The sequence below is a fragment of the Typha latifolia genome, chromosome 9 (assembly GCF_019914945.1).
Source record: "Typha latifolia isolate L0001 chromosome 9, TyphaL0001v2, whole genome shotgun sequence".
Lineage (NCBI taxonomy): Eukaryota > Viridiplantae > Streptophyta > Magnoliopsida > Poales > Typhaceae > Typha > Typha latifolia.
In genome coordinates, this window is record NC_133094.1 from 3277772 (window position 1) to 3301957 (window position 24186).

Sequence of the window (24186 nt, forward strand, 5' to 3'; positions counted from 1 at the left end):
GATGGAGGAGGGTTAAGTGAGAATAATGAAGGAATGAGGAGGGAGAAAGGAGGACGATCAGGTTTATATCAGATGCTAGAGGAGGGTTGGGTTGAGTTGAGTTTAGTTTAGTTTGTTAGATTTAGTTAGGCTGGGTTGAGTTTAGTTGGCTTTGGTTAGATTTAGTGGTTAGGTTTAGTTAGCTTAGGTTAGGTTTAGTTGGGTTGAGTTAGTATAGGTTGGGTAAGTATAATTTGGTTGATGATATTTTTATAATCTTCTTAGTATAGTTAACTTAACTTAGAAGTTTAGTAAACTTAACTAATAGATCTAACGACGAGGTGTTATTTGTACATATTTACTAAATCATAAGGCTTGATTTGCAAATAGTAAAAATGAATGGTGTAAACTATAACCTTGTTAAAAAATAGGGTCCTTATATGTAAATTTTCCAAATAAAAAGAGTCGGAGAGCTTTTTATGTCCTAGTATTAGAAGAATAGTTCTAACAAGAATGAAGAGATTTTCGAATAAAAAGTGTCGTGTTCGAACACCATTATGAATGTTCACTTTCTTACTAATTTTGTGGACAAAATATATTAGAATCAATTTTCTATTTATCATATCTACATCAAATCTAAAAGAGCTACGTCTTAATAGTCACTAAAATAGAAGAATCAACCTCGAGAGTCATTGAGATTAGAACTCAATCATGAGAAGCAATGCATCGCGAGTTTAAGCGAGTAGGATCATATAGATATAATTATAGGTATTGATGGGCGATCTACAAGTCATTCTTGGAACTACTACAGTATCACCAGTAATTAGTTTTGATCTGAATTTAAATTTGTAATTTTTTTTACCCACGTTTAAATATTCTTTTACGTAAAAATCTTTATGTTTGAAATTATCTTTTTGATAGGTAAAAGAGAAATAATGATATCTCATGACTTCGTCAAATTAGGCATAAACTACTAACATATCTTGCAAACTAATGGTATCAAATGCGCAAAAACAAACAAGCTCACATAGGACAGGCATTATGACCCCCTAAAAGGAAAAGCTTTGAAGCAGCTTTAGACGAGCACATCAAGCTCTTACCTTTTATAGCAAATTTCTTTGTTTGGAGATGGACATGATCCACCACCTCCACCTACTTTTAGACATACTTGTCCATCAATAGTTTCCATGCCCTCAATCATTTCTCAAGATCTATAGTAGGATTGTACTATGAGCAATGTTAGTAAATAGCCATTATTGAACTAAATCAACAAAATATTTTAGAACAAAAAAATTAAGATAAAATATATAAACACAACACTTGGAAAAGAGATTCGCAAGCCTTAGTGGAGGAGATAGTCTTCACATTCTAAAGATGTGACCAAAAATATTAATGATGATAAGAAATTAAGTGCAAAAGATTGATATCATACTTCCTAACAATACATGCTACAATTAAAACTACTATGCATTCCTACCTTTTATTATACCAGAATCAATGCCATACAAATAATACTCTCAAGCTAGCTTCATTTGAAGTCCTTTGAGCTTCTCTTGCAAATCACCTACTTGTTTCCTGAGCTGATCATTCTCATGAACAATGTGATCAATCTCTTCCCTGACATGGTTGATTTCGCCGGTAAGTGCTTGGTTTACCGCATGAAGATGAACGACCCGCGACCAGAGCTCATCCATATACATCTTCTTCCTCGCCCGCGACCTTCTAGCCGACTCCCTATTCGATATAGTCCTCCTCTTTCTCCTCTCCTCCGCGAGGCTCAGTAGTTGATGCTCGTCGGTGTCTTCGGATGTTGAGTTGCCACAAAAAAAGGTACTATCCATGACCTGAATTTGAGGAGTAGATCCAGAATTGAAGAGTCTAACTATGCTTAGGTAGTCGTCTTCATGTTGCATGTCCATGGCTTGGATGTGAAGTGAGGAACTCTTTGCAACTTTGTCTTACAGAGACAAGCACGAGAATGTCTTAAATGGGCTCTTTTCTACAGAGACCCAAAAGTTTCTTTTAGCTACTTTAGCGGGCAGTTCATGGGATAATAATCCTTATGCTTTGTTCATTCGTCTTGCACACATCAAGTTCCACTATGAAGTCATATCATCTTCTTTCACATTACATCAAGAAGAGTAGTTTGCACGCTTATATAACTTGTTATATTCATCTACTAGTGGGCAAAATGGCTTCTCACTTCTTTGAATTATCCACTTTGATTAGTCTAAGTGATGGTCCCTTTAAACCTAAAATATATATATTATGGGGTACCCAGTGTTATATACATTTGTTGATTATTTTTTTAAATATGTTATCAAAGCAGAGTTCTTAAGTTTGAATCGTATTAGACATAGTGAGTCAAATTCACTTTTTCGACTTATCAAATTGTTACGAAGAGTGTTAGAACATAAAATATAAAAATTATCGTTCTATAAATTTTTTAAATAGTCAGTGAGTAATTAACCGTTATTTAACAATATTATTAGTTTTTTCTATCTAATTACTTAAACTTTTGCACCTAAATAGTTATCTAACATGGTGTAATATTAGAGCCGCATGTGAGGGGTTTGTTGGTCCATTGTTTAATGGCTTTAAATTTTTAAGTCAACTGATTATCTGACACTTATGATCAAAATTAAGTTGCCTAAGTTGGAAAATTAGATGTCTAATCCAACCTAATTAACATATACAGAGATAAATATATTGCAACATGAACAAGTCACACCCAGGAAAGCTAGCTAAAAGATAAAGCATGTTATATTATAACTTTATTGACCACTATTTTTTGTCCTCTTTTCCAATGTGGCTGGTGATATTAAAGAGATAGGAATGCAAGATAATAGCATGCAAAAAAGGAGGCAAATAAAGGGATAGAAAAGAGAAGAGAGAATCATGATATGATGACTATTGACCTTCTTAATTGGTGGGTCTCTTGATAATAATATGAGAGGTTGGGTCTATTTAGAGCTTGATTAACTACTTATATAGAAGTTGGCATATTCAATAGATATTAATATTTTGGTAAAAAATTCTACGTAAACCCTTCTAAAGTCTCAACTATCTCTGTTTTTGATATATAACCTCTAATTTTTGTTTTTATCTATGCAGACTCTTGAACTAAGAAAAAGAGTAATTATATGAATTTTCTGAATTAAGAATTTTCTAAGCTCAGCGGGTCTATGTAGATATACAAAGAAAAAAAAAAGTTCAGAGGTTGTATATGAAAAACACTGATAGTTTAAGAGGTTTAAGTATTTTTAACCCTAATATTGTTATACTAATTAATATCTTAAAATTTTTAAAAATTAATTATGCTTTGACTCTCTCAATAGTAACTATTGGTCATCATCACTTTCACCTTATCAACTTTACGTAAAAAAAATCTTTTTGTTAGTTTGTCGTTTCTGACAAAAATTTGTCACATATTTAGCACATGATTTTGTTTATAGACTAAGCCCTCTTTCTTCAATCTTTATCTCTTTCTAATCTCTTTCTTTCAAATCGCAATACTAAGACCCTCTTCTCCCGCATCATACATAGATCCAAAACCCTGACTATTTCCGTCGGTTAATTGTGTCCTCTTTCTTCTAAACCTTAACCCTAAATATAAATACCACGATCACCACCACAACTTTTTGTTAATGGTATCGGCAATTTGATGATTTTAAATAGTTAAGAAAGTCAAATTATAGAGAAAACAACCTATCTATAATTGAGATGGTTAAAATATAGTTAACCATATATTCAAAATAAGTATAACATACTCTTAAGTTTGTCTCTCTATAAACCTAGAAGTCCACCAAATTGATAGTGAGGTCAAAAGCAAATCAAACTAGCCTTTTAGCTCAATAAATACATAAATAGTTGTCGGCCAAAAAGAAAAAAAGAAAAGGAAAAAAGAGAAGAAAGAAGATATTCATGAGAACATTGAGAAGCTCATGTACTTTGGAAGAAAGAAGTGGAGTAAATTACCAAAGTTGAGGCAATAATGGATGCCAAAGAGATGAGAGAAAAGAGACTGTACAAAAGAATTGGTGTGAAGGTGTACGGTACACTAAAGTAGTGGCCAAGTCACCCACACTAATGCCCACAAACTACAAGAGCCCAAGTCACCATGTTTGATAACTGTTCTTATGTTAGATTTACTTTGGATGAGAATCACTTTAATTCACCCCTTTTAAGTTTGTTTTGTGTTATTATGTCTTTCTACACTTTTGATTACACCGTAAATCTAAGCAATATTAACGAGATGACGAAATGACTTAAATGATTTTATTTCTACTAAATAAATCTGTATGCTGAGAGAAAATTCGAAGTGGTTTTATCAAACTTATGATACAAAATAAAAGTCAATACGAATAAGATAATTTTTAATCAATTGATAATCATTTTTAAATTAAAAAAAGTTAAAATATAACAGTTGCAACTTAGTCAAAAATGCAAAAAAGTGTAGTGAAATAAAATAAAATTAAGAAGGATAAAATAATGTTCATTCAAATTAGAGAAAATAAAATATATTTAACTATTTTTTTATCCTTTAAAACTTATAGTTTTATTCGCATATACTATCCACTTGCCTTCGACGCTCTCTTTTAATCACTCTCTTAAACTCTCTTAAGGCTATTTTTAATTTTTTTTAATTTTTTAAATTATCAAAATATTCTCTATTTTATGAAAATTTGTCAAAGTTAAATTTAACCCATGTGTTTTTAATCGCAATAAAAGTACATTAAAGCGAGTTGAATGACATCATAACATAACATAATAGACCCTTAAATTGAAGGAATGCATGCCAAAATAATAATAATAATAATAATAATAATAATAATAAAGACAGTGGATCAAAGTGCTTGCTTTAAAGCTATATCTAATTGAAGACCTTTTAATTTATTTGATAGAATATTAACAAATGGATTTGGTCATGTTTATCCTTAGATAAGTATACATACATAGTGGGATAAGGGAAAGCAATCTTGCACTCTAGTTGCTAGCATAATAAGATAGAAAAGTAACTATAATCCACTAAGTTTGTAGATATTAAAGTTAATAAATGAGGCCAAATCTCTTTCTAATCAAATGGTAAATAAGTTGATCTCATTGTCGTCATCGATGCTTTTTCCATCGCTATCTTTGTTGATGTCATTGTCAATCAAAATGCAAATAAATTTATATCTTGCGCATGCTAATCTTCACTGTTTTTTTATGGTGATGAGCACTATTTTGGTACTAGAAAACATACTTGGAATTTTTTGTTTAATAAATGCAACTTATGATTCATTTGAAGGCCAATTATTGTTGAGTTAGACATAATCGAGTTCATGTCATAAATGAGTCGGGTCTACTCTTTCAATATGTGCACATATCATGTCTATCCATTTATAATTTAAATAAATAATAGTGTTTATGCTCGCTTAAATCTAACCCAGTGTAATTTTACTTGAATAATTTTAGACATAATCACAAAAGAATAATTTGTAATCTACCCATATAAAGTTCATCAAGATTAACAAATCATTATGTGAAATTTGAAAACACCTTTTCTTCAATTTTTGTTTTTTTTACTTTCAGCACAGCTTACCAATTGCCTCATTTCCTTCTTGGTTTGGGCTGATATTGATCCATATTTTTGTAGTGGAACTAAGTTGATGGGCTTTGAAAGCTTAATTATTTGCAATTTGATTATATTTTAGTTTTTGATTGATAATAATAAGCTCTGGTCTTCATTACATTTGTAAACTGTATGCACTCCATTACAGCAAACAGAGATAATTAATAAATAATACTCCCTAAAATAAAAGAACATTAATACTTTTCTACAAGCATTAAGAATAATTACACTCTATGTCCTAGACTTCTAGTATTGCAATTAAACACAAATAAAAAAAGAATTAAGAATAATTACACTCTAAAACAAGAATAAAAAACAGCATTTATTTCCACAACAGCAAATATTTCAACTATTTCTTTCTAGGAGCATTGATTGGTAGGTTAATCAATAAGGACAGGAAGAAACACATCTCAATGTTTGTCTCCCATGGTGCTACTCCCAAGGGAGAAGGAAGATTGTGCCACACATTGACTTTGAATAGCTGTCATGAAACCCAAAGCAACCTTTTAATGCCATTTACTTCTCCTCCTCAACTTCTTCAACTCTTGCCTATCCCTGTCTCAAACTTTTGTCAAATAATAATCACCTTTGAATTCTTTGATGAGCCCAAGTTGGCATTTAAAAATCTTATTTAACTTGTCAATAGGTGTTGTTGTTGATGCACACTTAGCCACAATCATCTTGACCTCCTCTTCTGTCCATGCTTAGAGGTAAAAGAGAAGAAGAGGAAGAAGAAGAAGAAGAGGATGGCAAGGACTTCGATTCTTCTACTGCTACTTCTACTACTCTCTGAGGTTGATTCCAGGAAGTCGACCATAGGAGCACAAGAGTCTACAGATGCTTTCACCTCTCATGTGAGTCTCCTATATCTCTCAAACTTTATGATTTGGTTAGCATTCGTTAACACTTATTTTGCGACAACCACTGCTAAAATGAAGAAGAAAAGAGTTGAGATATTAATTGTATATGCCTCAGTAGCAATAGGTACATGAAATTACTGAATTAATCAAGGAGTTGAGGATGATATATAAGCCTACGAATTCTTTGATCATATTCCTATTCTCTGCAAGACTTTCTACTTCTTTTTTCAGTCATGATATAACGTACACTTAAGTACAAAGCCATGGAAAGTAGCACCATGTCAAAGTTAACAATGCCATAAATATGGTCTTCTCCATGTAAGCCATGTTACTAGAACATTAGTATTATAACTTCTTTTTCTCAAACTTGACATGGAAACATAGTGTCCTCATTAGTACCACCATTAAATATTTATCTTTCCTATGTATGTGTTTGACTTACCTACATCTATGACAGGATCCGAGAAGTGAGAGAGAAGGTTGTGGAAGCTTGAATAGTGGGTGCATGATGAGAGAATGGAGGGAAGCTCACACTGATTATATCTACACTCAGGAGATTAAAGATCCATAGTTTTCTTTAAATCTTTTCCCTTTTGTCGATCTCTCTAGCTCGTAAATTTTGATTATATCTAACCCCGTTAGAGTTTTGCTTTGTTGTGTCTTGGAAGCCAAGGGGTTTACTAGCTTTGAGAGTTTGTATAGAAGTAGTTTTGTGTATTGGTCTAGTGTTATCAGAACTCTTGTTTATGCTACTACAAAGGTAGTTTATTTTGGTAATACATGCAAAAAAAAAATTAAAAAAAAAAATCTATCTTAATTTATTTGATTCTTAGAAGTATTGACTTAATTGTTCAAATAGATTGGGATTCGTTAGATGGAGATTAATACATCGATCGTATTATGCGTAATTTATTATAAATTTATATTTGATTTAATGAAAAAGAAAAAAGAGAAAGTATAATTCTAAATCACATATTGCATAATATAATATGGATAACATAATCCACTCATTCAAAGACCACTCTCCCTTCTTCCTCCTCCCACACACAAACAACAATGCAATCCTACCCCTTCCTCCATCTACCATCCCTCTCCCTCTCCTTCTCCCACTCCTTCTCCCGCCTCACCGCCACCACCAAAACCCCCAGTCCTTTCCTCTGCCTCTACTCCTCCTCCGCGTCCTCCTCCTTCTCCATCTCCGACGCCGACCTGCAATCCCGCGGCTTCTCCGTCCGCCTCTCCCCCTCCGGCCTCGACCTCGACGCCCTCAACGACGTCTTCGCGCGCGTCGGCTTCCCCCGCCGCGACCCGGCCAAGATCCGCCGCGCACTCGACCACGCCTCCGGCGCCGTCGTCTGGCTCGCCTCCTCGGCCGCGGGGGGGAAGCCGGTCGCCTTCGCCCGCGCCACGGGGGACGGCGTCTTCAACGCCGTGGTGTGGGACGTGGTGGTGGAGCCGTCCTACCAGGGGATCGGGCTCGGGAAGGCCGTCATGGAGCGGATCGTGGCGGAGCTCCGGGAGAAGGGGGTCGGAAACATCGCGCTCTACGCCGAGCCGCGGGTCGTCGCCTTCTACCGCCCGCTAGGCTTCGTCGCGGATCCCGACGGAATTAGGGGGATGGTCTACTCCCGCAAGAACAAGAAGAGATAGCGGAGTTTTCTTCTCTTTCTCAACCATATTTTGCAGCTCGGCCCCTGCATTTCCAATATTTTCAACTTCACTGCCAATTATTTGGAATCGGTTTATATATATACATATACATGTTATGCAAATAGGGAAAATGTAGGGTGGAAACAGCAAATTCAATTAAATGTATTTTTTTTCTCTCTCTCTCTCTCTCTCTATCTAGATCTCACTCTAATACAAAAGGATAGCATCCACTAGTGAGATCAAGATGTGATCCTACTGTAAAATTATTTAGAACAAAAAAAGAGAATAAAATTTGGTAGAGAAGAAGATACCATTGACTTGGGCCTAATGTAAGGAAAAAGATTTTGCTCTCTTTTGTTGTATAAGTTCATGAGAAATGATAAGCAAATTAAGTTGAGCTCATTATTAGATCTTAATGAATGATCAAAAGAGACACATACTGCCGTTCAAGCTTGGAAAATATAAATCTTTGTGGAGCTGGATATGCCTTTCATTGTTTCTATTCAATATGAAGGAAACAATCACTGAAGCTTTACAGTTCCTTTGAATTTAAGATCAACTACATAAGGATGTCTATTCATCGATCATCGTCGAAAAGATAGTGAAATAATTTCATAGAATTCTTCAATACGAAGACCATATTTACATAGTACTAGAACGTCGGCACGACGCCGTAGCTCGAATCGGCCAACACACCGGCAGAAAAGAACTGATCAACTTCAAGTTCGACGTCCGATCGCTTGGCGAATCGACCTTTGATTCGCGGCCGGGTCTCGGCGTAGGCCTTCCTGGATGCATATCTGATAGTCTTCTCAAATTTCCTAGCCTTTCTCTTCTCCCTATATCTGAGGACTCTGGCTTCTCTATCCAAAGCTATGAACTGTGGAGGAATTTGAACAGGAGGGCATGAGAAGAGGTCTATGGTGCCTTTGCTGCAAGGCCTGAGATAAGAATTTGACATGTCTGTTGTAGTAGTAGTCTCCGGTACTACGCTGGCTTCCAGTGATGACATTGAGACCTGCATGCATGCATAGGATCAGAGCAAAATCTTGTTGCGTAACATTGCTAGACAAAATTATGGTTTCAATCGATTTTGAAATCTTTCATCTCTGAATCACGAGTGCAGAGAGAATTCTAAGTCAATCATGCTTACTAGAGGGTTGCTCAATCAGTTTTATGTATGAAGAAACCAATTCAATTTTCTATTGAATTCAGTATGCATGAGGGCATCAAAGATTTCTCCAAGTAGAAGCAGATGAGTATAGAAGATAAAAGGTGGTTGTGATATGGAATCATCTGAATTCTATAATAAATCAAAATTCCAAATTAAGTTGGAAAATTCACGAGCCTAGCTATTATCATCTCAGTGTTAACAGTAAATTGAAGTCCATATTATAACTTACACTGTGACTGAGTGAAGAACTATAATCGAATCCATCTTTTGATGCCTCAAACTCTATCTGGAAGCCTTGCTGATGCTCATTTGGCACCACAAACTCACTCCCTTCACTCTTCCCATTGCAATACTCCATCTCCTTCTGCCCCTCGTTAAAAGTATTCTCATCGCCGAGGTCTAAAAACTCATCAACCTCGTTGCCAAGTGAGTACCCATCACCTCCCTTCAACGGATTAAGCAGAAGCCACGACGACGCCTCGTCGTCCTCCTCCTCGGCGTCGGCGGCGGCGGCCGCCTTCTCCTCCGTCTCGAAAAGCCGGCAAGCGTTGTTCGAAAGGTAGAGTCCCGGGCGGACGACGAACCCCCCGGCCGAGGGAGGGAGCACCGGGACGCGGTGGTGGCGCCGGGCGAGCGAATTCGCGGAGTGGACGTCGGCGTCGCAGGCGGCGCAGAGCGCCGCCGAGTCGGCGCGGCAGTAGACGGCTGACGGCGCCGAACGACACGAGTCGCAGGAGCGCGGCGGGGCCCATCGGCCGCCGCCGCCGCCGGGGAAGTCACCCTTCTCTACCTTCACCATATCATTCATATGATCAAAATTTGATGGCTTTTCCTTCGCTTGTGAATTATGTTATGATCTTGGCTAAATTTCTTCTGACATCTGGATATGGTCTGTTACCTTTGGAGGTTGGAGGGCAGAATCTAACACGTGACACGTGACAAGAAATGAGCGGGTGAGAGTGGCAGGCCCGTTATCTTGTGGCCGACTTTGGTTCTTGGTGGGGCCGGCATTGCGTGGAGGATCATGTGGGGCCCAGTGAAGAGCTCTGCCACTTTGGCTTTTGGGGTTAAATTATTTTTCTTTTTCTTTTTCTCTTTTGTTATATCTTTTACTATTCCTAAAATTGATCTGCTCTATTATTCTGTTTATACCCAGAAAAAGCATTTGGATAGCCAAGAGATACTTTGAGATTCTACAAGAATTTGATCGATTACATATTCCTCACTCCTTTAGAATCCAACTGCACTTTTTCCTTAGAGAAACTATTAAATTTATAAATTGTAGATCATATCTCTTAGTTTAGATCTATATAAATTTTTTTTTTTACTTTTGTATTATAGATTTATGAGATTTAAAGTGAAAAAATGAAAAAAGATTGAGATGAAAGAAGCTGAGACTAAAAATATTTTTCTAATTAGTTGGTGTAAAATAAATAAAAAGGGGTCTTTTAGTTTTTTTTTTATATTATAAGTAACATCTATTAAGTAGCTGTCAGAACCATAACAAAATTGTGACATAAATAAAAGTTTGGGAAGACAATTTAAGACCACAAAAGTAAAATTTTACCCTTCAATTAATTAATTTATAGGAAACAAAATAACTTTTTAAAATCTTTGCCGAATTAAATACAACATCTAGTGCTTGAAAACTAGATGGATTCACTAAAAGCAAGCATTAAGGTGGCACAAGAAACTACCACACATCATTAGCCTTCAGTGGATAATAGTGTGAGGTTGAATGCTATTGACGTCTTGTTACAATTTCAACACCTATAACTATCATGCCACAGATAGGGAGCAGTAGTTGCCCTTAGAAGCTGAAGCAACTTTGATGGTGATATGAAGACAAAGGTGGGATGATTTGAGCCAAGAGCTTGAAGGCCATTTGGGATATTAGATTGCTGGGGCCCTGCAATGAGAGGAGAATTCTCCACCATATGTTAGAAAGATGTCACTGTGGATTGCCCTCCTCCATTCCTTTCCATCTACATGCATGGGAATTGTAACCTTACAAATCCACCTGAAGGACCAAATAATTATAGACAAGTATGTCCTTTAGTCTTAATTTTTTGGGGAAATTTTCAAATAATACACTATATTTTAGTACCTATATGATTATACCCATGGTTTGGACTAATTCCGATCTAAATCCAGGCCTGATCTAAACTGTCTCTCTCTTTCTCTCTTTCACTCTTTCTTCTCACTCTCTATCTCTTACTCTTTTTTTTCTTTTACTTTTTATTTTTTTTTGTCTCATTACTATATAACCGTTGTTTCTCTTATGGAGAGATTTAGCTCTGACTAATTTTGACGAACCCCAGCGAACTCCGCTTGGCGAACTTCAGTATATAATTTTTTAATTTATATCTTTATTTTCTTCTCAGTTTTTTTTTTATTTCTTCTGGTCTCTCTATTTCTTTTCTTCTTCTTCTCCTTTTTTTGTTTGATTTTCTTACACTCACTCTCTTTCTAGTCTCTTCCTCTTTTCAATTTTTGATTATAACAATCTTTGAGCTATTTATAATTTGAACCCTTGTTTTCTCAAAAAGTATTTTAGTTTATTTGGTTAATGTGGAATTGTTAGGTTAGAGAGTGTCAACGGGTACTTTTTTCACTTTCATTAGTAGAGCTAAATAACTATATGCTAGGATTATGGGTAGTTAGTCAAAATAAATATTATATGAAAATTAATAGGCAAAAAGGAGTGAGATTATGGATAGCACTAAAAATATACGGTGTTATTTGAAAATTTCCCTTATTCTTCGTAAGTTTAACTTTTCACAACCTAATTTTGATTACACATAAGGGAAATACTGTCCTCATTAACCTTGAAGAGAAAATGTAAAGGAGCAATTTGGGTACAAACTATAAAAGAAGCTGAAAATAGAGGTGATAGAGCAATAAGATGGCAAATTCCCAGTGACGATTTCTTCATGATTGTGCAAAGATATGTCAAGTTGGCATCACAGAGAGTAGATTTATCCCACAAACTAGGCTAAAGGGAGACTACTTTTATAAGAATATATGATATAATGTATAAAAGAAAACAAATTAAATTAATTAATGTTTCAGTAGAGACTACAAAAAAGAAAGAGATCTTATTCCTCACGACATAGGTAACAAATATGGATATAAGTTATCACATTGAATGGCATAAAGTGGATGCACTATAAATTATACAGACAGTTGCAAAAGAACCTTTTGGAGCTTAAGATGAGTACTTTGTGATGAGCTTGTCGACATGAATGATGATATCATCGATCCAAGGTCGAACAGCGGGTTGAGGCTGAAGCATCCAACTTACAAACTGACGGAGAGCCTCTGGGTATGGTGGATCAGGCCCTGCAGGCCAAGTAATTTCTGCATTCATAACAGCCGACTTTAAGCTTCCTTCAGGTTCATCGAGTACGTCTTCAAATGGAGACTTTCCATACCTGTTAAAATTAGGAGAAAATAGAACTGAGTTTCACGTAAAACAAAGAAAAATTTCACGTTCTACTCACCATCATAGTGCAAAGGATGACAAGAATAATGTACTTCCAATTTATGATAACCAACTATAGTAGCAAGAGCAAGAGTATCTAGAGAAGGATATTTAGTACAATAAACTGAGAAAATAATTTATACAAAAAGTTCGCTTTATTTAATGGGAAATACAAACACAGGCAAGGAAAACTCACATCATGGCATACAGTGTGCATCCGAGGGACCATATATCAGTTCTCTCATCAATGTCAATATGGTCCGGACAATCCCACAATTCAGGAGCTCGGAAGTGTGCAGAACTGTGCTCAGAAGCCCATTCCTATGTGAAAATCATCACAATGAGTAATAAAAACCAAATACAACAAATAAGTAAATATGTAAAGACGATCAATGCAAACTAAAATCATGACAGAACTGCAGAAAACAGTCCATTTGATGTAACATTTTAGTGATTTATGGTAACTTAATGAAGAGATTTATGGCCGTTGGACTTGTCTGTTATTGGACCACTTTGAAAGAATCAAGATCTGAACTTTACAAACAATTCTCTGTTGGATCACGATCCTCCATTTAGTCCAACTCTTGGACTTGAATGATAGATATTACAATCAATGCATCACAGGGAGGACGGAGAGGTAGCTGACTCATCCCTGGAAGCTCAAGGCACATAAATACATAATGCAAAGGAGAAAACCACGTCATCGTTATAAGAGATCTCTATCCTGCTACATGATGAGTGCACGGGGGAGCTCCCTAACAAACTCAAATTCCTTTTTTGAATGGAACAAAGGCATTATAGAACCAAACAACCACTAAGGCACCAACTACTTCATCAAAATTAGCTTACATGAAACCTATATTAGGGTCAGATACTAAAGTAACGCAAATCATGAAAGTGACTCAAAAAATAAAGAAATAAAAAATTTAATGAGGAAAAAACTAAATAAGTTAGACTGGAAACCAGATGAATTAATATCTTTAATCTGAGATCCGATGCCAGACTTGTGCTTATACGGAGTGCCTTCCAAAATAACAAGCATAAATTGATGTGCGGAATATCAAATTTGGTACATATGCATATGCTTACCAAATAGAAGATTTTAAAGGCAAGGAGCTAAACATTTGAGGTGTTCATGCTTCAACAATTTTCTTTTCATAATGAAAATTCCTGAGGGGCACTCATTAGTCCGTGCTTTCAACAGTTCTTTAACTAAATTAGTAAAAGAGAAAGAACTCTTTGGACATGGCATAAGGTATTTCTGGTTTACAATTAGCCTTCATATATAGTGCAAAGATAACACAAAAGAATCAACTGCAAGTCACAAGGTTGCTATTCTCATAGAGAACAAAGTCAAGTCATTATTACCTGTAACTGCAATGCTTCTGAATGAGAACGAATTGCTTTTCTTGCAGGGCGAGCACTTCCAAAATCCATTAAGATAGCAACAGGTGGTTGTCCCTTTTTGTGAGTTATGAGGACATTACTAGGTTTGACATCATTATGAACATATGGAGGATCAAAACTGTGCATATTCTTCAACCCTGCACAAAGCTACATATACCACAAGGCCAAGAGTCATGTAGGGACTGTTTATGTAAAGTTGATGCATGTACACAAAGCATTCAAGCTAGCGAATATAGAGTATATCAGAAGAATGATATGAAGAATAGGACTAAGGAAAGACAAAAACAAGAATGTGTGTTCTCATGGAAAAACAGTAAGTTTCATACTTTCACGATCTGCTTCACAAATATAAAGTAAGAATGTAGATGATATGCTTCACTAGTTTGGTTTATGCATGCTAGATTTCTACATTATTCTTTCGAATATCATGTCTGTGAAGTACAAAAGAAAGAATATGCAGGTTTATTCTTTCAAGTGTCATTCTTTCAAGAATCTCAATGAAGCATCATTTTCCTTCTCTTTAAGTCAGTGTGTGCTTATTGTACTTCCAAATAAAGACAAGATTTATGAGAATATAGAGGTAGCATTTCATGGAAACATGTCCCGTAAAGATAATATGCAGTGCAAGTAATTCATTCTGCACAGAGACTGAAAACATAAATAATTGAAAACTTGTAGACAACTAGATATACCAGTGCAAATTTAGTCATTAAAAAACTTGTGGACAACTAGACATTCCAGTGAAAATTCAGTCATTAAAGATCTCCTTATAAACCACCAGCTTGTTGGAAGAAATAGAAACAACTGATAATATTTCAAAGCACTAGAAATCTATCAGTAATAAAATGTAACCTCTAGTAGTTCTATCATCATTACCAATACATGAAAAAAAAAATAAGAAAAGGATCTTAGCACATGTATTACCTGTCGGAAAATCTGAAGAATAGTAAGTGTTGAGAAGAAATCATTCTTTGTTTGCATAACTTGGGCAATATCCAGCAAAGTCCCATCCAAGTGAACCGGGAACAACAAGTAAGCTTCATGATTCCTTGATCCTTCTTGTGTACCCTATACCAATATAATGAAGTACAGTATTCAAATACAACTATTGTACAGGGTAGGATATAAAAAAAAATGTAAAGTTTCATATCACATAAGATTGCCCGAATTACTAAGAAAGAAGATACCAAAATTGACTTGAAAGACAAGAACAGTATTCTATATTATCGTGGAGTTTGTATTAATAGTATAAGCTCTTTAACAATAAACTGGCCACTTTCAGGATGATGGAAACCAAAATTACTTTATTCATCTCTTTGCTTATCTCAGAGATTAATGTAGATCCTGAAAATTGACGAATTCAACATTAGCTTATCTCCTACTCAGGAGAAATTAAATGAAAAGTTCAACAATGCAAAGAAAAGAAGTCACATTCTAGGAGCTGTATGCAAATTTTCTAAAATTGGATATAACTCAAAACTACAAAGATCATAAGGAACCAAAACAAAATAGATCTGAACTACCTTGATAGCAATGATCGTGTTATCAATAAGGGGAAGTAAATTAGGATGCTTAAACTGGGAAGAAACATGGATCTCCTGCCTAACCAACTCTAGCTGCTCCTCACTTTGAATGAGAACTTTCTTCATAGCATATGTCCCATCATCTGATAAAAAAAAAAAGATGGAAGACGAAGGGAAAATAAGAATAAAATATGAATCACCAACCAAATTACCAGAAACCAGGACAAGCTCAGTTCATCAAATCCCGATCTGAGGACAACACTTTACCGACAAATCATAGAAACCCAATAAAAATCAAGAACCCAATTCGTCAAACTCGGATCCAAATATGGACCTTGAGGAAGAACGAGAGAACCCAAAAAGGGGGCCATTTTGCGCCCGGATTTAGAAACCCAGACCTGAGATGTGAGATGGATCGACGGTCTTCTTCTTCGCAAGACCACTCCCAGGATCGGAGACGAGCTCCTTCACGAGGTAGATGGAGGAGGAGCCTCCTCCTCCCAGCTGCCTCAAGATTCGAAACCGGTTCTCGTTGATCCACACGTCGCCGCCTCCCCCGTTCATCGTGCCGTACAGGGCATTGAGGCCGGAGAATGAGCAGCCCATGGTCTCCTCTCCTCCAACTCCTCTCTCTCTCTCTCTCTCCTTCCTCTGGAGAGTTGGTTATAAATGCAAGATGCTAGTATAATATTAAGACAGATCTCTCACTTCTCTCTCTCTCTCTTTTATCTCTCTTGTTGCCAAAAAAAGTCAAGAGATCGAGCCTCAAAGGTAGACGAGTGACATGAGGCAAAATCAATATTTTTTCTTCTTTGAAATGTCATAGGGGTCTCAATTTCCAAATCTCATGTTCCAAAGGGGAATTATATATACTTAGACTGGCTCTCTTTAATCCATAAGTTGGAGATCTTAGACAACAACTGATTTAAATCTTATGTAAGTCGTCCACTAATTTTTCATACATGACAATTGATCTCATCATCTTCTTTCTAGCAAATTATATATGTAGCTTATATATGTAGTTTTATTATGACATTTTGTTTCAGTATTACTGAGTAACTCCCATCTTTTAATTCCTTCGTAAATTGACTCTTTCTAATTTCATAATAATAAATTTAAGTGATAATTTATTTTACACGTACACTCTTTGAATATTTTTATTATCATATACATCGTCTAAACTTAAAAACATATCCATATATATTCTCTTGAACTATATAAAAAAAAAAGTAACTATATAGACTTTTAAATAAATAAAATTTGAATCAAGAGGTGTATTAATGTATGTGGTAGAAAATAAGTTAGGGAGTAGATACAGAAAATAATGATTAGTTTAGGATCCAAATAAAATTATCCCTAAATTTGAAAAGGAAAAAAGAAATTTAAATTTTATTTTACTATTTTTAGTACAAGACCGGTTGATTTTTTTTTCCCCTTTTGCGTATCTTAAGTTTTACATAAAGAATTATCTATTCCAACTTGGGTCATATTAAACACTTCCCATTCATACAACCTTAGAGAGCTATAACATTATGGTGCCCTACTTACTTTTATATATATATATATATATATATATATATATATATGATGCTCATTAGTTATCATGTTCTCTCTCATGTGATTCTCGAGCATTAACCAGACGCTAACTATGTTTCATGTTATAATATTAGTTGTTATTAACGTGTAGACTAGTCCGCAATAAGCTAATGGTTTGTTCATTATGGCTAAACAGCTAAAAAAAATTTAGATGCCTTGCTACAATTAGTTGATCATATCTTCTTAGTAATTCTCTAATTACACATTTACACATTAAAAGGCTATGTCTGGAGAAATGGATACAATAGCTTTTTTATTTCCTTTCCCAAGTTTCGTAGAGGATTCTAGTTCTCGACTCTTCTACGACTCAATCACTATGCTACAATGGTCGCCTAGTAATGTCGATATTTGAGGCCGAAAATATTTGGGCCAGGGCATCAGGCCGGTTGCGCAGCCCTACCATCAAAGATTCTATGCACAAATATATTCTTGGGCTAAATGCAATCTAGGAACAAATGAGGGGAACAAAATGCTCTGAGTTTCTAGTAGCTCTTGGTAAGCAGAGTGGTGGAAAGTACAACCTTCTTCTTTTTCTTCTTTTCCCTTTGCAAATAAAATTTTATAACTATTAAACGATACATCAGCAGCCAAAAAGAAAAAAAGAGTTATTAGGTTCTTATCTGACTAGCTAATAGTCTCACCTATTCCCTTTCTCATGAACAAATAATCATAAATTGGCACTGTCTATACAAATCTCAAGACACATCTCACCATATCTCAAATATGAATCTACAGACTTCTCTCAACCTACATTTCCATCTTCAAACAGCTATATGGCCTATGGATTCCTATATTTACTATACAACCTATTCTTGTGTAAACTGCCAGGGTATGCAATTCTGCACCATTATTCCTCATTATTATCAATAATCACCTTGGTCCAGAGAGCTCCATTGCTTGGACCAGCAGCGAAGAATCATCGGTCAGCTCCGAGAAGCGCTCCGATGAAGAAAGATCAGGCACCTTGAATGAGTGCACTTCAACCCTTTGAGACGCCTCCCATCTCTCGGCGAGCCCATCACCTTCGAGCATGCGAACCACCTCTGACATCTTGGGCCTATGGCCAGGTAGATATTGTGTGCATAGTAGTGCTACTTGGACCATCTCTTCGAGCTCGATTCGATCATAGTTGTGTTTCAGGTCCTTGTCCACAAGCATGTCAAGCTTCTTCTCTAGGTGAATCTTTTTCACCTGTAGCATAAGATCATAAAGGCATGAAACCATTACTTGTTAAAAGCATTAGAAGAGAAAAAAAATCACTTAAAATGGTGTCAGATGAAGAGAAAAAAAAATATATATATATATATATGTCAAGCTGAGTCCAATTGAAGGATGAGTTGTAAGAACAAAATGATCGCCGGTTGGAACTCTAAATAGTCATGATGGTCTACAAGAAGAATTGTGAACATCAAATGAGTCTGAACGAAAATAATAATATTATGGTGCCCTTTTATTGCATCACTCTCTTTCCTATTTGTGTATTGCACGGCTTCGAAGAATGATAAGTAATTCAGTACTAAATTGGTCATTCGGTTCACTGTTCAATGCAAAGCAAAACTGAACATTATAGAAATCTTTGAGTACCTAATAAGTAACTAAATATGAATATTGTTGATTAATAGATTACTCAAAGTGCTTACCCATTCAAGCATAGCCCCTTTCTGATTTGCTGCCTTTCCAAATTCTATCGCTCTTAAGCCAGTAATCAGCTCAAGAAGAAGAATTCCAAACCCAAATACGTCTGTTTTCTCAGAAGATTGCCCTGTGGAGAGATACTCTGGAGCTATATGCCCAACCGTGCCTCGCACTGCAGTGGTGACATGTGAATCTCGGTGGTCCAGAAGCTTTGCAAGCCCAAAATCTCCTACGACAGCCTCACAGTAGTCATCAAGTAATATATTAGCAGCCTTCACATCTCTGTGAATGATCTTGGGATCACACTGCTCGTGTAGATATAGTAAACCTCTTGCAGCTCCAAGAGCTATTCTCTTTCTCGTACTCCAATCCAATGTCGGTTTTGCTGTATAAAAGAGTAGACATATTTGTCATGAATCATGATCAATTTTCAGTTGCTTTCTCTACTAATGTTAGTTAAAGAAAAACAATAGGAATGAGTTGCCAAGGATGTCACAACTACTTACCATCATCTGTTTTTAGTTCAAATGTCAAGGATTAGAAGTTACAGTAGCTAATCTCATTTATTTTGTAAACCATCATCATTTTGCAAGCCTCTCATGCTACATTACTGTTTAAGTTCAAGAAGCTATGAGTTCCGTGAGACATTAAGTTTCTAAAGCAATTTACCTGATGACATAGCCATATCATGTACTGTTAAAAGACAATAAAACCAATCTCCTGGGTTTGAGTCCCAAAGAAAAAAAAACTATAAAATTTACCTTTGAGCCTGGATGCCACACTTCCATTGGACATGTAGGGATAAACAAGAAGCCTCTCTGTCGTCGTCATGCAAAATCCGTACAGCTTAAGGAGATTCCTGTGAACTGCTAAACTTATCATCTCAACTTCAGTCTGGAACTGGGTCTCGCCGCCAGCAGCATTTCCATCTTTCAACCTTTTAACAGCTACCAGCGTTCCATCATGTAGCTGACCTTTGTAGACATTTCCAAAGCCTCCCTTCCCAAGTATGCTCTTGCTGCTGAAGTTATTCGTTGCAATCTGAAGTTCTCTGAATGGAAACCTTTTCAGGTTGCCTAGGGAAACTTGCTCGTTGCGTTGGTCTGGAATACCAAATAATATATTAAGGGCTTAAGGAATAAAGGCTACAATGGATTTGTTTTTCTTTTCTGAAAACTTAATGAGTGACAGAATGTTAACTGCAACTTAGTTCCAGTTCAAGGGGACTATACAGTCACTAACGTCAAATAAAGCAGTTCTGGAAATGTATGATAACTTAACTATGTATAAGGAAGACAAATTATGTGTTAATTTTGGTCAACACTCCGGGAACCAAGTTGCAGTAAATCTTTAGGCTATTTGGCACTAACCATTTTCACCTTTTCTTTCAACAGGGCTTACCATGAATGTCAAAGAGGATTTTCTGGTTATGCCTTTGCCTCCACCATACAAAAAGCCCAAAAATGAGGCCAAGTAAACATATAATTCCCATGCTGGATCCAAGAACAAGAACTATTTTGTGACTTTTTGTCCTTCCAGTAGCCGGAGAGCCTTAACAGTAATGCATGGAAAGGAAAAAATTGAAGGTCAGCGTCAAAACAGGTTTAATCGAAACAGTCAATAAAGCAAGTCTAAATAAGATAGAACTGTGCTTAAAGTAAATAGAATCTATAAGTGTCAAAGTATTCTGAGTAAGAACATAAAAAACTCAAACACAATGTTCCCTAAAGGAAAAAAGGGAAAACAGTGAAATGAAACAATTCTATAACAGTATTGAGTACTCTTGAAGAAAAAAGTTTACTTGTCTGGATGCTAGAGAAATAAGGAAAGGATGAGGTAACTTTAAAGAAGAATAAAAAAACCCATGATACTTGATGGCTGAATGTATCAGAAAAGTGGCGGAGAGAGACAAAAGACTTATTTGAGATGATCGGAAGAAATGGAACATTAGATGCTCCAACTATGGGGGATCAACTGCTCCTGAAGGTAACAATATGACTACAAAATTGTTGCTCTGAATTCCAAAAGAGACAAAAAGAAATATTTCTCCGTACTCTGGCCTTATAGACATGACTAGTGATTTACAACTGCCAAGTAGTCGGTAACATTTTGTTCCCTGTTTAGTCTAACCCCTTTTCTAAAATTCCACAGGGATAGCATTTGAAGCAGCCTTGTCAAACTATAATCAAATACTATACGTTAACAAGCATACTTGCTTTCACAGTTTTAGGATTCTTTTCAAAAATTTACTATATGAAACAGTAAAAGGATAACTTAGCCAGAAATTTGTAGATATATGTAGTTTGTGAATAATACTCTGAGAATTATTCAAGTTGAATGACATTGGCATAGGCATCATTCCGAAGCATTCTTGCTCTGAACCAGCAGCACATATCAAAGGATTTCCAACAATACTGCAGGATAACAAAAGATGACTTCAGCAATGCAATAACCATAACTAAGCCTTATGAGAAATGCATATGAAGTGATATAGGATTTAGCCCCTAAGAGTGATCAACAGAGAAAGATTTGCAAATCCACACAATTACCTAAAACATTCTCTATTTTCTGATGAGATATAAGGAAATTATGCCGCTTTTACAAAGCATAATTTAATATTTCATACAAGTAATTTTCCAAACTAGGTGAACTAAGGTATGACCATAAATGAATAATTAAACCTTTCTCCTGTTAATCGAAAAGCTTGGAAATAGCCAATATAAGGGAAGACTTACTTGAATGTTCTTGCTGGAGATTTGGGTACAGGGCCACTCAAGTTATTGTAAGAAAGGTCCCTGAAGAATAGGAACCATAGATTCCTTAGCCATGAACGTTAATTAAACGATAACCTTAACAAGCAAGAGAGAAGCCACATGACTTACAAAAATGCGAGTTCCGAGATATTGGTCAAAGACAGAGGGAATGCTCCAGAGAGACTGTTATTGTTAATCCTTCTGCACACATATTACAAAGAACCAAAACAAAATATATCACTACAATTAAAAGTGAACAAACTAGTCTTGGTTTCCTCTTGACATTTTCACTTACAGGTAAAGAAGGCTCTTCAGGTTGCCTAATGTGGCGGGGATCTCACCAGACAAGTAGTTGTTTGAGAGATCAAGCTGGTGAAGCTTGGAAAGCTTTCCTATCTCTGAAGGTATTGGCCCTGATATATTATTGCTCTGCAAAAGCCTGCACAAAAACTTGCCATCTTTAAGCATATCCATGGTCTCATATCGTCAGGGATTAAGTAGAAACAAAGATGGAAGAGCACAAGAACTAACGGACCATTTAAACCAATTTACATACTTACAAGAAATCAAGATTTGTCAAGTTCCCTACACTTGGAGAAAGAGTACCGTATAGGTTTTGGCTTGGAGCAGCCCTTCAAAGGCAAGAAAACAAGATAAGAATCTCTTCCAGACTTACTCAGGATTTGCTCTCAAACAGATTAGCAAACTGAAGCAGAACTCCTCATGGTGATACTTACAGACCAATGACTAAGTTCTCAGGAGAGCAAGTAATCATAGCCCAGCTGCAAGGATCAACAGAGTCCTTGTCCCAATTATCAAGAACACCATGAGGATCCTTCAGTGAGGCCTTCATGCCCATTAGTGCTTGCACTGCAACAAAACACCCAACTTGAACAACAAAATAAACATGCCCAAATGAGGATAACAATCTTAAAAGATATAAATCAAACCTACCTTCAAAGTTAACCCCTTTAGGGGAAAGCATAGCATCTATAGAAACCCAACACAAGAAGAAGGCCGTCAGAAGCACCTCAAGTTTTCTCTTCTTTGTTCCCATTGAACTCATGGGCTCCAGAGAAGATACACTCAGATACTGAAAATTATAGAGCTTGGAGAAATGAATCAATGGAGTCACTGTGCTCAAATCATTGATGGGATTTTCTCTTTCCCTTCACTTCTGAGTTGTTTGCTGGCCTTTTGTGCTCAGAAGAAGCAGGTAGCTGATGCCTTCCTCATGCCTCTATCTGATGACAGAAGCCATGACAAAAGCTCACAGGCTTTGCTGTCTTGGTAGTTTGTAATGGAGAAAAGAAGGGAGGGAACACGCATGCCTCCCACTTGGGTCTGGCAGAATGAGGAAATGGGTATAAAAAAATATAGAGAAATCTAAGCATATTAGGAGTAAAGTAGAGTATAAATGCTTAAAAAGAACAAGGAGAAAGTTCCCTTGGTGTGTCAGTGCAATTGTTTGGTTGGGAAGTGTGACTTTTAGAAAAATTCCATTGCAGATTGGAAGATGGCAACATCCATTTCTTGTGATAAGCAAGCTACAATGCTCTCTACTAATGATAAGATTAAAACAATTCCAATTGTTAAAATATATTGGCACAATAGAAAGAAAGGAAAAAAAAACGCCCCTTGAATAAGAAAAGAAAGCTAAATAATGATATTCCAAGGATAATAATGATGAATAATGGGACCCCAAGAGATTCACATAATCCCAATAACCTTGTTTATGCACCTATGTTAACTTTAAACACTTAGCTTCATTAGGTTGTTTCTTTTTAGCATCATGTCGGCAGACTTTAAGGTAAATAATTTTCATTCAGATAAAGTAGACAGTGTTGCTCAGATGTACAGTCCCTTGGATGACGATAATTTATATATATTATATTTAATATTTTCTTTTATAATTTAAATGAACAAAGAAAATTTTATTTTAAATAACACAATTTAAAATCATATTCTCATCTATGAATTCGCTAACGTATTAACTCACCGGTTATTCTAAAAACTTTAAAAATAGTTAAAAATTGATAATTTTTTATTTAACAAAAAAATTCTTTAACCAATTCAATAAACTACAAGTTTAGACAGGAAGGAACAAACTTTTTTGAGCCAATGCTTCCTTATCAATTAACCTAGAATTGGAAGGTTTTGCTAACAAATTTGGTGGCATGGCTGGATTATTTTGGCAATACTGTTCATTTCATACTACCTTCCAGTTAAGCAGCTGTCACAACTAGGATTCTTATGACAACATATTGCAACAAATAGAACAATGACATTAATTTCTCTAGACTCATATGCACATACTGCTTGCTGAAACTATACTCAACTGGCATTTTTTTTCTTTTGAGAAGGACAACAAGAATGTGGACTACTCAGCCAATGGTCCCAAAAGGATCAGGGAATATATACAAATGGATCACCTCTTGGGGGTGCCATAATCCTTGGTGCACAAAATCAAAGGGTCTTGTCCCTGTCAACACAACTCCAAGAGGTGTTTAT

At 35.9% G+C, this 24186-nt stretch overlaps 4 protein-coding genes and 1 long non-coding RNA gene across 5 annotated transcripts; 2 read left to right on the forward strand and 3 right to left on the reverse strand.

The window, feature by feature from the left end:
* The first annotated feature begins 6255 nt into the window (after positions 1-6255).
* Positions 6256-7230, forward strand: LOC140795276 (uncharacterized). Its single transcript, XR_012110278.1, has 2 exons — positions 6256-6447; positions 6911-7230. It is a non-coding gene; the product is annotated as an uncharacterized lncRNA (long non-coding RNA).
* Positions 7231-7404: 174 nt separating this feature from the next.
* LOC140795275 (serotonin N-acetyltransferase 2, chloroplastic) lies at positions 7405-8277 on the forward strand. The gene has a single exon (XM_073147760.1). The coding sequence runs from the start codon at positions 7510-7512 to the stop codon at positions 8101-8103; it is 594 nt and encodes a 197-aa protein (XP_073003861.1). The 5' UTR covers positions 7405-7509; the 3' UTR covers positions 8104-8277.
* Positions 8278-8555: 278 nt separating this feature from the next.
* Positions 8556-10200, reverse strand: LOC140794889 (zinc finger protein CO3-like). Its single transcript, XM_073147160.1, has 2 exons — positions 9507-10200; positions 8556-9121 (listed from the first exon to the last, which is right to left on the reverse strand). Exons 1-2 carry the CDS (start codon positions 10083-10085, stop codon positions 8756-8758), a joined length of 945 nt encoding a protein of 314 aa, XP_073003261.1. The 5' UTR covers positions 10086-10200; the 3' UTR covers positions 8556-8755.
* Positions 10201-12307: 2107 nt separating this feature from the next.
* Positions 12308-16685, reverse strand: LOC140794888 (uncharacterized). Its single transcript, XM_073147159.1, has 6 exons — positions 16090-16685; positions 15692-15834; positions 15093-15236; positions 14130-14315; positions 12958-13082; positions 12308-12711 (listed from the first exon to the last, which is right to left on the reverse strand). The coding sequence occupies exons 1-6, from the start codon at positions 16295-16297 to the stop codon at positions 12486-12488; spliced, it is 1032 nt and encodes a 343-aa protein (XP_073003260.1). The 5' UTR covers positions 16298-16685; the 3' UTR covers positions 12308-12485.
* Positions 16686-17815: 1130 nt separating this feature from the next.
* Positions 17816-23069, reverse strand: LOC140794887 (protein NSP-INTERACTING KINASE 1-like). The gene is made up of 11 exons (XM_073147158.1): positions 22630-23069; positions 22413-22545; positions 22236-22307; positions 21971-22114; positions 21805-21876; positions 21658-21717; positions 21239-21336; positions 20324-20473; positions 19684-20025; positions 18928-19307; positions 17816-18478 (listed from the first exon to the last, which is right to left on the reverse strand). The coding sequence occupies exons 1-11, from the start codon at positions 22739-22741 to the stop codon at positions 18158-18160; spliced, it is 1884 nt and encodes a 627-aa protein (XP_073003259.1). The 5' UTR covers positions 22742-23069; the 3' UTR covers positions 17816-18157.
* Positions 23070-24186: the final 1117 nt, after the last annotated feature.

What these genes read in the sequence shown, in the direction of transcription:
- LOC140794888 (XM_073147159.1), bottom strand. Translation starts at nt 16,297, where the DNA reads ATGGGCTGCTCATTCTCCGGCCTCAATGCCCTGTACGGCACGATGAAC. An exon ending in ACACGATCATTGCTATCAAG is followed by an intron (nt 15,237 to 15,691) that starts GTAGTTCAGATC and finishes ATATTGGTATAG; the next exon opens with GGTACACAAGAAGGATCAAG. An exon ending in TTCTTCAGATTTTCCGACAG is followed by an intron (nt 14,316 to 15,092) that starts GTAATACATGTG and finishes TGGTATATGTAG; the next exon opens with CTTTGTGCAGGGTTGAAGAA.
- LOC140794889 (XM_073147160.1), bottom strand. Translation starts at nt 10,085, where the DNA reads ATGAATGATATGGTGAAGGTAGAGAAGGGTGACTTCCCCGGCGGCGGC. An exon ending in GTTCTTCACTCAGTCACAGT is followed by an intron (nt 9,122 to 9,506) that starts GTAAGTTATAAT and finishes GCATGCATGCAG; the next exon opens with GTCTCAATGTCATCACTGGA.
- LOC140795275 (XM_073147760.1), top strand. Translation starts at nt 7,510, where the DNA reads ATGCAATCCTACCCCTTCCTCCATCTACCATCCCTCTCCCTCTCCTTC.
- LOC140794887 (XM_073147158.1), bottom strand. Translation starts at nt 22,741, where the DNA reads ATGAGTTCAATGGGAACAAAGAAGAGAAAACTTGAGGTGCTTCTGACG. An exon ending in GAGAACTTAGTCATTGGTCT is followed by an intron (nt 22,308 to 22,412) that starts GTAAGTATCACC and finishes TTGCCTTTGAAG; the next exon opens with GGCTGCTCCAAGCCAAAACC. An exon ending in AAGGGGCTATGCTTGAATGG is followed by an intron (nt 18,479 to 18,927) that starts GTAAGCACTTTG and finishes CTTATGCTACAG; the next exon opens with GTGAAAAAGATTCACCTAGA.